Raw genomic sequence first — 18,844 nt, 5'->3', positions numbered from 1 at the left:
TTATTTTTATTGGGTTTTTGCCTTTATTGACAGGACAGAGAGTGAAATGGGGAGACAGAGACAGTGTGGGGACTGACATGCAGCAAAGGGCCACGAGCCGGATTCGAACCCGCACCACTACGCTACCGACGCACGTTTCAAACAACGTCTAAAAAAAGTGGTGTGAATTTTTTAAAGTCACTTTTTACCACATTTACAGCAATATTTGAAATATGTTAAATATAATGTCTAAGTCTACATATTAAATGTTAAACCTAAATGTTAAATCTAAACCTAAATATTAAATGTTAAATCTAAATATTAAATCTAAATCTAAATGTTGAATCTAAATGTTGAATCTTAACCTAAATATTAAATGTTATATCTAAATGTTAAACCTAAATGTTAAATCTAAATCTAAATATTAAATGTTAAACCTAAATTTTAAATCTAAATGTTAAATGTTAAACCTAAATGTGCTTGGTGAAACTTAATATAAAGCTAATATACAAATACTGCCTGTCAGCAGAAGTACCAAAATAAAAGCCTGGGTGGTCAGACTGTGTTTATAGCATCAAATAACGAATTAAAACCAAACTAATCGGAGAAAATGAACACTTGAACATACATCAGCGTGATTAGAACTACCTTAAATATTCAAGGTTCATTCCATATATTCAGTGCGCAGTATATTTAGCAGTATATTTAGTGCGCCGGCACTATCCACTACGCTACCGACGCACCACACACATTTTGCCATATTTTGCTTCAAACAACGTCTAAAAAAAGTGGTGTGAATTTTTTAAAGTCACTTTTTACCACATTTACAGCAATATTTGAAATATGTTAAATATAATGTCTAAGTCTAAGTCTACATATTAAATGTTAAACCTAAATGTTAAATCTAAACCTAAATATTAAATGTTAAATCTAAATGTTGAATCTAAATGTTAAACCTAAATGTTAAATCTATATCTAAATATTAAATGTTAAACCTAAATGTTAAATGTTAAACCTAAATCTGCTTGGTGAAACTTAATATAAAGCAAATATACAAATACTGCCTGTCAGCAGAAGTACCAAAATAAAAGCCTGGGTGGTCAGACTGTGTTTATAGCATCAAATAACGAATTAAAACCAAACATACATCAGCGTGATTAGAACTACCTTAAATATTCAAGGTTCATTCCATATATTCAGACTTTTTATTCAAACTTCATATTATATATACATAATAATTTCCTGAACGGCATGCCATAATCTCTCTGTCTCTCTCTCTCTGTCTCTATCTATGTATGTATATATATATATCTATATATATCTATATATGATACATATGTATATATATATATATATATATATATACATATATATATATATGTATATATATATATTTATATAGTGCTCAAAAAATAAAGGGAACACTGAAATCACACTTCAGATCTTGATGAATGATTTATTCAAGTGTAAATTCTTTACTGATGTATCAAGAAGACTTTGATGATAGCATATTTGGACCTCAAGCACCTCACCCAGTATGGAGACACTGCCCCCCAGTGGCCAGTGTTGGCTTCCTGTAAGATGTAAAGGCCAAACCCTGTTCTTTATTCCTAAACCCAACCACATCTATGTGTTGTTGAAGGAAAAAAAATGTCAGTTCATGGTGTTGTACTGACGTAGTGCTTTTATTTTGAAAGAGACTGTATGCAAACTGTACATTTCCTGTGAAAACAGAAGTGTATTTTGAAAACAGACAATGCATGTAACAGGCTGAAGTTGACACGGCGTCCCAGAACGTCAACAACCAACACACCCAGGGTACCTTGGACGTCATATGTGGACATGGAAAGTCCATGACCAAACGTGGACATGTGACGAGGTCACAGTGAGGATGAGCTGTAAAAGACAGTGCTATGGAAATAAAGAATAGTGCGAAATATTGACAAAGACAACATTGATTCCTTTAAATCTTCTATTTATAACATTTGAAATGAAGCACACAACAAGAAGCTATCAGATGACCTGTGAACGGACTAACAGTAACTCATTCTCTCCTGCTTATAAAGGAATGTTTGAATATTACATTTAAAGGTACTGTTCCAGGAGCATAAACTTTTCCTGACCTGATGTACCCTGGCAGGCACAAACTGATAAAAGAGGCGCAGGAAGCGATGAAGGCATTAACCAGTCAGCCAGCCAATGTTTCCTTGTAGGGCTGAGAAGTCTAACCAAGTCATTTGCATGTCCCTCCCGTGCTCTGGCATGTTTACTGAGCGGGTCAGGAGCTGAATGAGAACATGCTGCCTGCACCGCTCTGCCTGTCAGCTCCGGCTCGAGACGAATATCAGCTCATTGTGCTGCATCAGGCTCCTCACTACTGGGATCAGCTGCTGCTGATGAGGACAATGTAAAACCAGGAATTATCTGGATCAGTCCAATTACACAGGTAAGTGCTGTGTGCACAGGTGGTCTCTGCTTTTCTGGGGGTCTTTATGTCTCAGTGCCGTGGATGGAGGCAGTATGTTTTCAGGTTGTCTGTCCCATCCTTGTGCACACGTTACTTCAAGAATGCCTCGAGGGAGTCTTTAAATTTGGCACAAACTTTCACTGGGACTCGAGAATAAACTGATTAGATTTTGGTGGTCGTAGGTGAGAGGTGAAGTCTGAAAAAAAAAGTCCTAAAATAATATCTAGATATTTTTGAAATAACGATATTCTTGACAAATTAGTAAAATAATAATTTATTTTTAATTTAAGAACGTAGAGTTGCAACAAAATCAGTGATAGTTTCACAGTTTGCTTCAAATCTTCAGTAAAAACTAAAATGATGTTTCATGTCTTCAGTTTGTGAACAACAACAGTAACTCAGAGTCAGATTCAGATCCTGTCACAATATTAAGAGTTCAACTAAATCAAATCTACCACTAATTACACATTTAAACAAATGTCCCCTGGGATCTATATATATATATATATATAAATCAACAGCTGATTTCCCTCTTTGAGCAAAATCCTGTCATGTTTTCACTGACGTGGATGGAGACTGTCAGAGACACTGGCCTGGCGTGCAGAAGGGTACGACCGTGAGGCAGTAAATCTAGTTTGTGCATCTGTTGCTTATCATTTTATAAGATGTTGATCCCGTCTGTGGTTCCCACCTCTCCAGGTTCCTTCCATGGCATCTGAAGGAGCTCGGGCCAGGAGGACCAATCTGCTTGCATCCAGGGTCCACTGGAGCCCCACAGACATACCTGACTTCATCATGGCTCAGGACCAAAAGGCTCACGGTATGGAGACTATGAAGATGCACTCTGTCAGGACATGATACATACTGAAATTAAAAAAGGATACCAGAGATTTAGTTTAAGCTCATTTACTTTTAATCATCTTGCAATAATGTAACATTAACATGAAAAAAGAGTTACACTAATCATTATTGTGGTTTTAAATTTTGCACATCATATCTCGACGTGGAAAGTCCATGACCAACCGTCAACATATGACGAGGTTGGAGTGAGAATGTGTTGAAGTAACAGACTGCAGCTACATAATTTTATATCCTATCTGTCCATGTAGAAAAGATTTTGTCTTAAATATTTGTAAATAACCAAAATGGATTACCACACAACTGCAAGTCCCCCACTGCTCCGCTCTCCCATGGTGTTCCCCAAGGTTCAGGTCTTGGCCCCCTCCCTTTCATTCTGTACAATCTCTCCCCCTTGGTCAAATAATCTGCCGCCGTGGACATCAGGTTTGCTGCTTCACTCACAACGTTCAGCTCCACGTGTCCACCAAAGCCATCACTCTTGCCGCTCACTCTGCCCTCTCCAGCTGCATCACTGAAATAAAATCCTGGCAGCTAAAATGCCCTCAAACTTCAGCGGGATTTATACTTGTGCGCAGACCCTACGCCATAACCTACGCACATGGCTCTTAGTGATGGCCAAATGAAGCCTCATGAAGTATTTTCTTTATTTTCTGAGCCCACTAGATGGCGCTCATGGTTTAAGGAGAGAGGCTCAAAGAATGGCAATTCAGTGTGCTTTCAACCTTTTGTTGAACAAAAAGTGCCATCTAGTGGGCTCAGAAAATAAAGAAAATGCTTCATGAGGCTTCATTTGGCCATCACTAAGTGAGCATTTCTACTTGTGTGGTGGTGTGTTTGTGTCACTCTGCAGTTACACCTTCGAAACACTAGTTGGCGGCAGAGGCTTCTATGAAGTGCTGTAAAGTTTAGTTGATTCAAAACACACATTAAACACACATTAAACATGGCTTAATAGAGACCATTTCAAACACAAGTACACAAATCAGCTTCACTATAACTCGCAGCATTCACAGACAAACACTTGTCTTTATCTGGACACATTTTCCCCACAAATACAACATGCTAATGTTATTTGCACAAGCCTATGGCATTTTACATAGTAAACATTAGCATAGTGGCTAGTGATCTTCTCATATACAGCCCACAGCAACATTTAACAAAGGTAGCGTTACAAAATTTGGCTCCATTACAACTCACAAGGTTCACTGATAAAACAAAACAGGATACAATGTAAAGCTCAGCTCACCTCCCAGCTACATCAGCTGGGAGGTGAGCTGATAGATCACATGATTCCTTTCTGTGCAACCAATTGGCTAATCCCATTCAGGGCGCCCTATTTAAACTGCTCTGACCTGCCTACTGTTGCTGCTTCCTCTGCAAGCTGCTTTGCAACCTGCCTCCACCCCAGCTCCTCCTTTTCATGCTGTGTCTGACTTATCAATGTCATTTCTGTTTGTCACTGATGCTGCTCTGTTCTGTTCCCGGGGGTCTTTGCTGCTGCTCTCCCTGCCTTAGACTTTCTGTGTCAGCACATGGAAGGGCAGAGATGTGTACTCTCTCCACCTTAGACTCTCTGTGTAGGCCCTAGTGAAGGTAGAGAGGCCCAAATATAATACTGCAAATGAAAACAAAGTTTTCTTTGGCTGAACTGAGGTTATCTGTGCAGCACAAGGAGGAAGACTGTCAGATGAGATGTTGCTGCTGTTCAGCGGTCAGCGCTCAGTGGAGGCTTCCTGCTTCTGTTACATCATGTGTTTGCTGTCAGTTGTTATTTGTCAACGGTCTCATTATAATTTGTTGCATCATGTCAACCACAGGAAACTCGAGCCAGGACAGCGTCAGGAAATGGCTCACCACCGCGGTCACAGAGTGAGTAGTGAGATGGCAGAGCTGTCGTCTGTTCCACCAGCCTCTCTTTTCCACCAAGTATTTTTGGCTGGCAGGTTTCAGTCACTGCCTTTTACCTTTTGTTTCTGAGAAGGTGACATGTGACACATTGGAGAAATGTGTTCTTTTGAGATTTAAAAATTCAGAAGCCCCCTTTCCTCTGTACAGAAAAAACCCGCTAACACTTGCTACTGTAACATCTGGCTTTTAGTATAATGGGAGAGTTCACAATCGGCAGTCGCACCCGGGTCAAATGACTCTGCAGTAGTTACAGGTTTTTATTGGCTCAGGCTTCGATTGGCACTGATGGAAACCAAGATACCCGGCGCTCAGTTATTGACTTCCGGCGTCAGACAGTGACGAAAAAAGCTGTCCTCACTGGAATAGTTTAAAGAGAAAAAACAGATAGAAAACATTATGACTAAAAGTTGACTAAAACATTTTGAATTTTTGCTGAATAAAACCATGAAGGATAAAATGACTAAAATGTGACTAAAACTAATAAACATTTTCATCTGGAGATTAAGACAAAATCTAAAATAGCTGTAAATGAACAGTGTCATTGTGTCGAGCACCACAGTACAAAATAATAGTGATGACAGGAAATAGTTGAATGTTTGAATGGATTTACAAAATACTTTAGATAAGGCTTCTAGCTCTGTTTCTTCCTGTGATACTCCTCACAGTGAATTTATCTTCAACTTCAACACTTTGTTATGACCTGTATTTGAACGGCCACGTATAAATATTTGTGCTGCACACTCCAGACCACATGCCATACATTTATATAGGATATTGCATCATAGGATTGTGACCAGGGGGGTAGACTGTCTATCAAGCCAGGGGGAAATTTTGGGGAAGACCCATACAGGCCAATGCAAAAAAATCCTCATGCAGGATTCAGCCTACAAACAAAGACAAAAGAGAAACGGGTAGGTCGGAGGAAGCATTGTGTCCGCTACTGCTAATAAAACCTTTCACAAAAGTTAAACACATTAAAATGACCTCTCGGCAAAACTGCAGTAGCACTGCAAGAAAACAAGAGAAAAACTCAATTACCCAAAAACCCCTTGATTTAAATTAAAGGAGAGTTTCTGGAGTGTTAACAGAGACGGTCATGAGGTTAAAAGGGTTAAATCGGTTCTCACTTAAGGCAATAATTCACCTCTGTCAGACAGACTTCAAACCCAGGGAGTGTGCTGACCTTCGAGGGAAAATCGTGTTGCCCTCCAACACTGAAAGAGCGATACATTTCACAAGCCACATGCAGGACACCAAACCATACAATCAAAGAAACGCTCCAGTATTACTCACCACAGCAATGATCTGCAGTGTCTTTGCAGCATGAATGAGCTACACCTGAAGCCTGTAGTACGAAGCAGGATGTGGAGTTAGCGAGGTAACTTCAGGGTTAACTCTGGGTTGTCAGTAGTGATGGCCAAATGAAGCCTTGTGAAGCATTGTCTTTATTTTCTGAGCCCACTAGATGGCACTTTTTGTTCAACAAAAGGTTGAAAGCACACTGAATTGCCATTCTTTGAGCCTCTCTCTTTAAACCATGAGCGCCATCTAGTGGGCTCAGAAAATAAAGACAGTGCTTCATGAGGCTTCATTTGGCCATCACTAGTTTTCAGTACTACGGAGCTGGTTCTCTTTTTCCCTGGATAAATCACCGTGGTGACTGATGCTGAAAGCTGACCTGATCACAGCCCGTCAACAGCCCGACCTCTGACCAATCAGATCACTGAAGACAAAAATATCTACGGACAAAAGGAGTCGTAGGTAAAAAAGAGGAGCCTGTACAGTATGTTGTTAAAGGTCAGTAGAATCATTTCATTGTTGAAGGCTCTGTTTCTACTGGTTTTAGATCGTTAACACACTAAACACATGATTTTAACTGATGCAAAGTTTATTGTAGTCGCAGTGACGTGTTGATATTTGACACTCTGATTCATCACTGCAGCTCAGAATAACACGAGACACCTGTGTTGTGAGAACTAGGAAAAAATATTTTATTTTATTAGTAAATGAAATGCAACATTTCAGTCAGACAGACGTCATCAGTCATTAACTACTTTTCCAAACTTTACTGCAGCAGCAGAAACAGTCTGACGTTACCTTAAAGTGTTTTATGTGACTTACTCACCATCATCCAACTAAACAGCAAAAAACACTCTGTGCTAATGTCACATACAGCTCAGTGATACCTGTACGTAATTTAAGACTCTGCTGACGGAGACAGTTTTGACAGCATTTCCAATATTTATACAGTTCCGTTATAAGATTTCAGAGTACAGCTTACATCCCACACCACTGACATTTTACTGTCTCAGGCAGTTTCGTTATCATTTCATATCACATGAAGCAGCCTCCTTCATTCATGGCTCTGATGATGTCGCTTGTAATTAACAGCCCTGCCTCTTTCACATCAACGTTCTTGTGGCTGGAGAGGAAAAGCCAGAGTTGAGTGAACTGGTTGACAACCAGCTTTGTGGCACCAGTTATCAGATGGCTGATGTGATGAGTTAGTCAGACCAGATAACGAAAAGATATCTGGCTTCGTAGTGCAGGCCTCAGGAGCCCATTCAAAGCTAATCAGGCCCTCTAAAGGTGGACTGACCTTTAAGGTGGCCCAGCCAACCCTAATACATGATATTTTCACAATATATTGCCCACATTGCGTGTGTGTGTGTGTGTGTGTGCTTTCTTGTACTCTGTCCCTCCTTCTAATAAAATGTGACCTGTGTTTGCAGGGAAGATGCAAAGCATGAGCCACTGAGGGAAGCTGCAGGTACGACCAATGGAAATCCCTCTTTCTTATTTTCCTGTCGAGAGGTGTGTGTCGCCTCTCCTCTGTGTCAGCTTTATATTGTCGTCTTGCTTGTGTGATTCAGTGGTGCACGATGGTGAGTACAGCGTTTGTGTGCTTCTTACTGAGCTCTTTAGTGATGGGAGTGAAGTGAGGTGAACGGTTCCAGTGAAGTTGCGACTGGCTGCTGAATCTGTGGAGCGGAAAATGAACTTTAAGGCTGCATGTGTTTTGTCACAGAAGTCATCAGTGAGTGAGAGAAAAGGCAGACGCACAGTAGCTGACACGCAGTGTGCACAGTAGCTGCAGTGAAGTACACAGTTACATAACAGCCAGGTTAACATGTTTCTGCAGCTTCAGTGGAAGAAATGAATGTTTTTATGTCTGATGCTCTTCCCCAAATGAGGTTGGTTATTTCTTCACATCAGTTGCTTCAGTTGTTGTTGTTTGTGTTTGTCACGTTCACATTTCCTTCCCATAGAGCTGAATTTAAAATCTTCCGTCTGAATTAATGACACTGAAAATGAATCTGGAGGTGTGACATCACTCTTTGGGGAATTTACACACGTTGTTGTTGAGCAGTGTGTACGATTATCTAACCTACACACCTCCCCCCACCCTGCCCTGAGGCCAGCCCATTCAAACAGCATGCAAATGGTGGTTGAGAAAACCATGGGAACGGCAAATTGCTCCTTGTGCCTCTGCCCCCCCATCCCCCCCCCCCCCCCCCCCCCCCCCCTTGTCGCTCAGGCCGAGACGATCTCCGTCCACTGTGCTGCTGGCTGCTACCTCGGCAGTAATGTCAAGGTCGTAAAGGTTTAACCATGAAAAAACTTGAGCAGGGAGCGTGGGAGGCTGGCCACTCTGCCGCTCAGCTATCAATCAAGTGAAAGCAAACCCTTCAGCACACTGGGTAGGCCCTGAATCGAAGGTTACAACATTGTAACCCTAGTTCTATTGGCACAGGCAGAGCCCTTTACTGGACTCTATGGGTAATACTCTCCTCCAATCATAAGCATGCATATGCCCACTGATGTTTGCATAAATGTAGCAGACCAATCAGGACGTGTCTACCTGAAAATGTGCGTGCTAATAGAACTAGGGTTATCATGACCTTCATTCTATGTCAAACAGGCTCCGCCCTCTACTGGACGATTTGGGTACAGTGGGTGGAACCAAAATGAATGAACACACTATTTCAGCATAACATCGACAGACAGCAGTCTCCTGTCCTCTGTCAGATAATGTCCCGCTCTAGTTTGGAGTTGTGTCAAGCTGAGTGTGTCCAGTGTTGGTTGGTTTTTAGGTGGAGCTGGTTTTACGTTAGCCTCCATCTTTGTTTTGATGAACTTCCTGCCAGATGCCGCTGACTGAGACCTCTGCTGACCTCACCAGGGAACAAACATCAGCACCATCTAGTGGAGCGAAAAGCAACTGATTTTATTTTTCTAGCACCAAAAGTTGGATTAAAATGTGTAATTGCAAAAATTAATAATGTAAATAATAACAGGAGACAGGAGACGTATACAGTCTTGAGGAGGATTACTCTCCTCATCTCTCCCGCTGCTGAACAACACAACACTATTATCTGTCTCTCATGTAGCTGTGTCCTGTGTCCCCTGCAGAGCCTCAGAGGAGGGACCCCAGCGGTGACGATGACCTGGCCCTGGGCGTAGACGGTAAACAGCCTTCTCTCCTGGACTTGTAGGGTGCCATTCTCAGCAGGGAACCTTTACAGGCGCGCTCTGGCAAACTCTGCAGTTTAGGAAAGCAAGCCTGTGATTTATCTTTAGTGTGTATCTTCCAACACCAGCAGAGACAGAATGACTTGCCAGAATCTTTTGTGTATTTATACTGAGGAGGGTGCAGAGTGGTGTGGGGGAGTTCAATTGTTATGTTGCCTCAGCACACCCAGGTCCATACCTCTGAATGTATTTCAAGTTGTACAGAACTGGGTGTTGAGGTTTCAAGGAGCAAAGAGGGCACACTACTGTGATATGAGAAGCAATATCCTTTATTATCCTCTGGTACACCCCCGTGTGGGGGAGTAGGAGCACAACATAAAAGTGTGTAAGGCTGTTCCCTTCCTGGTCCCCAAACCAGTCAGCTCACAGCAAGAGTTACAGTTCAGAGTTAAAATATTTATTATTGTAAGAAAATTAACTTATAACAATAATGTGAAGCAAAAATAACTCAGGGTGGAGCGAGGCCAAAACAACTGTCTAAACCCGGAACATGCTAATTCCACCTATGTGAGAAACAAACAAAAAGATATTCAGTGAATGAGGCTCCCCGCGACGCATCTGAAAACATGAGGAAAGTAAACAAAATAAAATGGCAGCCCACGCCAACAGCTTCAAAACTAAGTTAAACATAATAAATGTAAACTAGTGCAACAAACAGTCTATTAAATGCTCACCATGTTTTACACACACTGACACTAACACTCACTATGGTGGCCCACAGGAGGCACAATCAGTCAGTACCGAAAAATGAATCCCCACATTTAACAAAAATACAATACAGGAGGTTTGGAGGTCGACGACAGGAATGCCGCTGCTGTCAGTGACTGTCAACCGGCCTGTTGGGAGGCCGGGGGTTTATGGTGCGTTTGTTTTGTACTTGGAGGTCAGAAATTCCCAGTTCCCAGTTGGAAGTTTAAACTCGAACGCACCCTGAGATCGGATTTCCAACTCGGAAACTCGGAGCAACCGCATCAATCCCGACTTACGAATTCAAGATGGCTGCCGGTCACATACATAGTGAGTAAACACTCTGCTAAAGTACTGTTTATAGCAATTTTATCTTGTTTGTTTTACATCAGGTCAGCCTCATCTGCAGCATTCATCAGTTGGAGTGCATGATGGTTTTGAAGCTGTCTATACTCTAAAGTGTAAGGGCAACAAAGGGGTCGACACTCCCAGACCAAGCCCACACTGCCATCCAATCAGCATTCCACACCTGTAGGTAATACACAAAGATCCTCTTGCGAAAAGGAGCACTCACTCTCACAGTCAGAGAAACAGGTTGGAGTGAGTCCAAATACAGCCAGAGCTGTGACCTCCTCTAAAAATATGAAGCTGATAACAGATGATATCAATACTGTTTTACTCACTTCATAATTGCAGTAACGCTTCATGTAAATTATTTTATTGCAAATTATCAACAACCACATCAACTCACATGTTATGTCACAGAGCAGACAGATACATGACCTGGGGACATTAAACGTATTTAAATCAATATGCAAAACAATTATTAACACTCACAGGCAATAAAAGTTGTCTATTAACCAAAGTGCAGTCTGCAGACAGCAGGCTGACCTGCACCGTCTGACGCTGGTACAAGAACGAATCCGGCGAGCCCTGAAGCTTTTTGGTATTCTGCACCGTACAGGAAGTAGATCAGCATGTATGGAAAGTGTCAGGTATCTGGTTTGTTGTACTGGATGGCAGAGGAGGGGGACTCGAGTCACATGACTTGACTTGAGTCGCAAATGTGAGGACTTTAGACTTGCTTGACTGACACTGAAGAAAGACTCGACTTTGACTTCAGAACAGATGACTTGACTTTTTTATTTCATACTTTATTTAGTATTTGTAGTTTTTTAGATATTGAGAAGTTTTGTTTTTAAGATATGATGGCACACATGTGGCAGCGGGGGAGGACCCGCCGGCTGATATTCGTGTCCACACGGCTCTGTCCTCCTGCTCTCAGCTCTCCTCTGAGGAATGGCAGTATGAAGAGCAGCATCACCGTGAGCTTTAATTCAGTTCTATCTGTGTCATACGTGTCAGTTAAATTTTCAATAACTCATTCAGTGTTGAACATGTTTTACAGCCAGCGTCACACAGTCGACTCCGGGCTGTTACGCACACACAGTCTCCACTGTAGGAGTCGACACATGCACTTTCATGTCAGCTTTCTGTGCTCAGGCTCTGCTCTTATCTGCACAAGGCTTTACAGTATAACGACTTCCTGCCTGCTGTCCCAACATAAGGTCACTATATGTCAGTGTGTGTATCTGTGCGTCATGAGATAGTGTCCTCAGTGACTGTGCTATTATCTCAGCTGCTCTCTGACAGCAGCAGGTGTGTTACCTGAGCAGAGACTGTCACCCTGACCAGAGGGCTCGGAGCAGCACAGGAAGTATTTCAACCCTCTACTCTAGTAAAAGTAATTAAAACCAGCCTGTAAAAAACTCTGTTTTGTACTTACAGCAAAAGTCCTGTAAAAATGTGCCCTGCGACTGTGTCTGATCTCATCACGTGATTCTGACTCATTCATGTAAAAGTTGAGGTGAAGCTCATTTTAAACTAATGATTATTTTCATTATGCGTTAATCTGCTGATTATTTTCTTTATTAATAAATTATTAAATAATAAAAAGCAAAAGCAGCCAAAAAAAAAAAACAACTTGCTCGACTCAGCAGGGATTTTCCAGTGACTTGAGACTTGAAGGTTATGACTTGATACGTGCTTATGACTTGCACGTGTGACTTAAAGTTTCTTTATGCTTCTGCGTACACTCGACGCAACGTGCACACAGCTGCTCCACAGTTGCTGTGTGCCTATCATAGTTCTGCCTCCTGTTGGTAGTGATGGCCAAATGAAGCCTTGTGAAGCATTTTCTTAATTTTCTGAGCCCACTAGATGGCGCTCATGGTTTCAAGAGAGAGGCTCAAAGAATGGCAATTCAGTGTGCTTTCAACCTTTTGTTGAACAAAAAGCGCCATCTAGTTGGCTCAGAAAATAAAAACAATCTTCATGAGGCTTCATTTGGCCATCACTACCTGTTGGTCTATGTTTATCTTCCAGCTTTGCTCTAGTCACAGTGAAGATGGCGACCGAGAGAGAAAGACTGTTGCTGGAGCTTGAAATGATCGACACTGAACAACAAACTAAGCTCTTCAACTTGATCCATCTTTTAATCAAAACTCAAAACACAACTGATCACAATGGAGACTTCTGAAAATGGCGGTGTTGTGGTACTGCAGCAGGAAGTGAAACCTTGTGAAATGATGTAGTTTGAAGGACCAATCATAGCTCTTGCAGTCCGCGTTGTGTCTGCGTTGCCTTGACGCATGGTTACAATTTGTTGCAGGTGCACGTTGCATCTCTGTGTCGGTCGCAGAGGAATGCGACGCCTCCGCAAAGCCCTCTGCGTCGGTCGTAGGCACACAGAAGCATAAACCTTGCTTCACTCCCACCTCTGATGATTTGACAGGATTGCTGAAGCTGGGATGGGCGGCTGTGTGAACACTAATGACGTAGGCGTGGGCGTTTCCTGTCGCCTCTCTGTCACCTCGACTGAGTGTTAAATTTATGCCCGTGTCTTTTTTGCATGTCTTGATGATGCTTTTGAGGCTGGCTCTGGACAGTGGTGGCGTGACCTGATGAGTTAAGTAAAAATGACATCATCTGAGCTGCTTTCAACCTCAAAGTGAAGGAGTAGTTCCCAGTTTCATCAAAGCCATTTGCACTGCCACATTAAAGTCAGCCTGTTAGAGGTCAGTTTACGCAGACGCTCTCACTATCTTCAGTTTGACAAGAGCCTCTCCGTGTGTCCTTCACTGCAACCCTAGCTTTCCATATGGTCCTTATAGAAAAGCAAACTGTGCAGATCAGAGCTCAGATGACAGCAGACACCAGTCACCACCTGAGGAGTCTGTGCAGAAATGCCTGTAGCTTCACTGGTTGTTGGAGGTTTTGACAAAACTACTGTGTGCGTTTTAAAAACATAAGATATGGCACTACAGAGGGAGAAAGACGACTTTTTTCTTGACACCATGCCAGCATCAAATGGAGTCCCAGTCTGGGAGAGGGAGGCAGAGGTGACTGCCAAAACCCAAACACTCACTGGAGGAATAAAGAGGAGAGGGAGGGAGAGTCAGAGACAGAGACAGAGAGAAACACTTTCCTAATATAGCTCAAGCAGCCTTAACACCAGACCTGGACAGGATGTGCTGACTTTTAACCAGGAGAACATCAAGGAGACGTCTCCCTGTGTTCTGCCTTCCTCCTCTCCTGATGTTTAGCTCTCTGCTTGTGTCATGTATGACCCCACATGGCCTGTTTGCCTCCTCGTCTAGAAGATAACATGACTTTTCTCTCCTGCAGCGTCTTTATATGGTAACCAGGGAGTGAGGACGGTCCAGGAGTTTCTGCGGTAAGACGCCTCTCTTCTTCTTCTTGTTTTCATCTCTTACAGATGTGCACACAGCCAGCAGTGTAGAGTGAGGGGGAGCTCTGTCACACAGCACAGTGCTGGAACTCACTGGCACACAGCTGGTAGATATTCACTGTGGATATTTTAATACCAGTAAAAGTGAAAATGATCTGACTTCAGTGGTGTGAAGCTTTTGTCAGTTTAAATCAGGGTGAAGCTGTTGATGATCTGGAACCAAATCTGAAAACGTTTCATTTTGAGCTTGGTATTAATCAAAGTTTAAACTTATTTTCAGATGTAATCAGGCTGCAGCACAGTTGCAGCTGTATATTAATGTGTTTATGGTCAACGTTAGATTCATTTGAATGTGTTTATTTTGCAAAGACAGCAGCGTCTCAGAGGCCTCGCACCAATCTACTGTATGACCTGAGTCAGAGTCCTGCATGGGTCCATTTTTGAAAACCTGCACCCACACTTACCCTTAAGCTCAGCACCAGAACCAACATGTTTGATCACGGGTGCAGCTTTGACTTAGACGTGACGGGTAACAGGTTGGTTATTGGACGTCTCTTTGACTGGATGGTGAAAACATTCAATCACTGCCAGGTTAGGAAACATGTTAGCATGCTCCTTCCACCACCATCAAACCTCCAAAGGATCCCAACTCCATGTAGGCTGCCACCTCATCCTCGGGCTGCAAAGTTTCATGGCTGGAGTCCTCCACGTCGGTGACCAATGTGACCACGGGGTCAAAGGTTACACTGGTGTCACTGACTTTCAAAATAAAAGGAACTGCAGCTTGATAATAGTGTTTTAGATTTTAGAATATTACACATATACTGCACAGCTTTTTACTGCGTTTTATCCTGAAAAATTAAATATAGATTTTTGTTCTCCCTCACTGCCCGCCCACATGGAGTTCATTTTTACTTATTACACAGCTTTTTGCAGGCTTATAAATAAAACTGAATTAAATTGAACCAACAAATCTGCATAATGCCTAATCTCAGATTAATGCTTTACCCTAAAACACAGAGCTGCAGGGTCAAACTTCAGTTCATGTTCTAACACAATGAACCATCCAAAGCCTCGTTTCCACCAAGCTGTTCAGTTCATTTCGGTGAACATTAGAACCAACACGTTCTCACTGCGACCTCGTCACGAGACACGACGTCCAAGGTACCCTGGGTGTGTTGGTTGTTGAGGTTCTGGGACGCCGTGTCAACTTCGGCCTGTGACATGCATTGTCTGTTTTCAAAATACACTTCTGTTTTGGGAAGAAAAAATGAACTTGAGGCACTGGTGCGTGCAGCAGGAACAGATGCATTTGAATTAAGTTAAAAAGCCTTTATTTCAAAACACGGCTGCTTACATTAAAACATCGACAGGTTTCAACCCGAAGGTCTTCGTCAGGGTGCAAAAGGGTGGACAAGAGTCAAGCAAACATTTTATAAGCTTGGAAGGGGGTGTCACCCAATCTTGATTAATAAGTGAGCGCAGGTGGGTGACAGCAGTGGATTACAATGAGAGGCCGTTTACATGTACACGGTGATTTTGATAAACGGAGACATCTTCCTTCGTTTACCCGCAAACGGAGATTTCTCCTCTGAAAACGAGTCTTTCTAAAAACTCCGGCCAGAGTGGAGATTTGCACGTTTGCATGTAAACTGAGATAAACGGAGATAAACGGAGTTATAGGCAGCCGACGTCACAGTATGCGCCAGAACTTGCGTCTGTGTCAAAAGTGCGACCTATGTTGCTATGGTGACAATGGATACATGGAAGGCTTGAGCTTCTCGTTACACTGCCACCTACAGGTTTGGCATGCTCTTGTGTATATATACATGGGTAAGTGTAAACGAAGATCTTTTTGAAAACGTAGACGGTGAAATGTCCGTTTATGAAAATAGCCAGCAACGTGTAAACGGCCTCTGAGAGGACATTTTGGAAGTGACTCCACAAGTGTTCAATTAAAAAAAGATAATTAAAAAATCCCTGTGCTAAAATGAAAAATTATTAACTAAATATAAAAAATATGCATGTACAAAAGGGAGGAAAGATTACGTATTGGTGTATTTATGTTCTGAAAGTCTATCTTTAAGGCGTCTTTGGTGCGTCCTACACCATTACCATTAGTCTTATATTTTCATTAGTTGAATTTAAGCAGTCATGAAAGGATCTTAATTCAGTCTCACAACCTGAAAAACGTAAATAAATATCATCAGTAAATCAAGAACAGAATTAGATCTTGTCAAGGAAAATATTCTTTTGGGGGTTGTAAATGAATTCTTCCTCCCAAAGACCAAAATACAAGCGTGTTCATGAGCAATATTGGCCGCATATTCGGTGTTGTACATACGCAGTGCTTTTATTTTGAAAGAGACTGTATCAAACTGTACATTTCCTGTAAAAACAGAAGTGTATTTTGAAAACAGACAATGCATGTAACAGGCTGAAGTTGACACGGCGTCCCTGAACGTCAACAACCAACACACCCAGGGTACCTTGGACGCCATATGTGGACGTGGAAAGTCCATGACCAAACGTGGACATGTGACGAGGTCACAGTGAGGATGATGATGGTTTATAAGCAGCTATTGTGTGCATTGTCCCGTTGCTTATGAGCAAAATGAGTTTGACTGGCTGTGATCCATCTTTACATGCTATGTTGGTGACGTGTGCATCAAGTTTGGTTGCATCTAACCTTTAGTCCTGTCTCTGCTAAGAGTTTACCCTTAATACTGAAAAATAATCATCTGTTATTTATTGGTTATAAAGCTTTTGTACGTGATCTGAACAGGAACACAATAACACAAAGCTATTTTTCTGTCCAGGGATCGACCCTTTTACTGTTAGTAAGCAGTGTGACGTCGTGGGCGGGGCTTAGCTGGAGGCAAAACAGTTCTCCACAGACGTTAGCTAGCGCTAGCTAACAAGTTGTGTTGTCTTGTTTTAGACGATGGGGGAAGATGATGTGAGTGGTGCGTACCAACAGGGCTCTCATTTTAGTGTAGAGCGTCAGACTGAATTTACCAACGCACCATGTCAGGTCACTCACTCTCCGGGACCGCCAGTGTTACTTGAATAAGTAAACACTGACCAACGGGACCAGACTGGCCGACCCGTATGCTCTCACTCAGTGGATGGATGATGTCACAGGAAGCCAATCTTACAAAGGAGGACCACACTTGTTTGTTTTGCTATGGAAGCTAACGTTAGCTAATGTGCTAAAAAGTTAGCGTTGCAGAGAAATCCAATCTTCCTCTTAATCCCTCCCCAGTTTCTGATGAGGTGGACATGATAACCCTTAATACACATAACCTTATTCATCCCTACAGCAGGAAATACTTTTTCCCTAACCTGATATGAAGTGTGCGCTGCACATGTGAGCATTTTTGATGATGGCCTCCGTCCAGTCCTTTGGTCTTATCACATTTAACCATAGTTGTCTTTGTTTTTGTTGACGGGCAGTGGCGGCTGGTTTTGAGCCATGACTCCTTCTATTCTGGCTCCCAATAACACAACAAGACAAACACATTTTAACACTCCTATGGAGCCTACAGCCCTGTGGGGGAGAGGCAGCTGCACCTCCAGCTGATGACATGACGTCATCGTGACGTCTGGTTTATTAAAGGGTTGATAGAATGAGTGAAATGAATGTGTGTGAGTGTGTTTGTGGGAGAGAGAAGGCTGAAACATAGTTTATGTATAAACACATTATTAAGATATGACATATTAATTACATCACATTCAGTTGAAGCAGATAGTGAGCTGTATAAAAACATTACCAGCATTATGCTGAAAGGACCTGATAACCTGATGCAAATAGGCAGAGTGATTAGAAGAAATTTAAATAGCTGTTGCTGTAATGTGTTATAGATATGAGCTTCATAAGGACATGGTGTTTTAGTTCATCTTTGTGATTACGTACGGCACCCTCTCAGTGTCTGGTTCAGGCTGTGACAGCAGCCTCTGGACCTGAACACACAGACGCATAACTACAAGTCATATTTACCAGGCAAATAAGCCTCACCTCCCCACATGCACAGCACGCAGCACAGTTTGCATAGAAAGCGAAAGGATCAGAGGAAAGTTACTACAATGCTTGACTGCTGTACAGAAAATATGAATCAGCAAAGAGCAGAGGGGTTGAGTATAAAAGATCCAGGACAGCAGGTTACACTGAGTTGTGATCAACAAAGACCTGCCGCACAATGTAAGTACACAGCTGTTGTTCAACACAAGGCTGCATTTCTGTTCTGTTCTGTATTTAAGATCTGTCTTAATTCAACAACCAACAGCATGTTCATACATTTGATGCTTATGTTCCTGCACATGGAGAGAAACACACAGAAGACAAAACAGCTGGTTGTGAACAGTAGAGCGTCACAGGATGTGTCAAGGGTTTCGAAATAAGCAGGGGTGGACTGGGACAAGAAGTTGGCCCTGGCATGTCGGCCCAGATCAGCACACCATCATCCATCACACAAATATTTGTCTTTCAACATGTTTAACAGGGGCTCTGAGGCTGTTTTTGGAGCATGACATGGTGAAGATGAGCTGCTGAAGTTCAAACGGAGCATCAGAATGATGAAGAAAGGTGATTGAAGTGACTTTGAACGTGGCATGGTTGTTGGTGCCAGACGGGCTGGTCTGAGTATTTACTGGGATTT

The 18,844-nt window shown here is 42.3% G+C and overlaps 1 protein-coding gene across 4 annotated transcripts in view; it reads left to right on the top strand.

Annotated features, from left to right (window-relative positions):
• Nucleotides 1–2,218: 2,218 nt before the first annotated feature.
• itprid1 (ITPR interacting domain containing 1) overlaps nt 2,219–18,844 on the top strand; it is a 39,725-nt gene continuing 23,099 nt past the window's right edge. For 2 of the 4 annotated variants that reach the window (XM_078162862.1, XM_078162861.1), the window contains exons 1-6: nt 2,219–2,425; nt 3,146–3,266; nt 5,125–5,176; nt 7,948–7,985; nt 9,629–9,682; nt 14,123–14,171. In XM_078162862.1, coding sequence (XP_078018988.1) covers nt 3,155–3,266; nt 5,125–5,176; nt 7,948–7,985; nt 9,629–9,682; nt 14,123–14,171 — 305 coding nt within the window. In that variant the 5' untranslated portion in view covers nt 2,219–2,425; nt 3,146–3,154. Of the gene's footprint in view, nt 2,426–3,145; nt 3,267–5,124; nt 5,177–7,947; nt 7,986–9,628; nt 9,683–11,318; nt 11,431–11,638; nt 11,761–14,122; nt 14,172–18,844 lie in introns of those variants that run through there. The other 2 variants (XM_078162863.1, XM_078162864.1) reach the window with 2 other exon arrangements.

Source organism: Epinephelus lanceolatus, chromosome 20 (genome assembly GCF_041903045.1).
Source record: "Epinephelus lanceolatus isolate andai-2023 chromosome 20, ASM4190304v1, whole genome shotgun sequence".
Taxonomy (NCBI): Eukaryota; Metazoa; Chordata; class Actinopteri; order Perciformes; family Serranidae; genus Epinephelus; species Epinephelus lanceolatus.
This window is presented reverse-complemented; position numbering and strand designations above follow the sequence as displayed.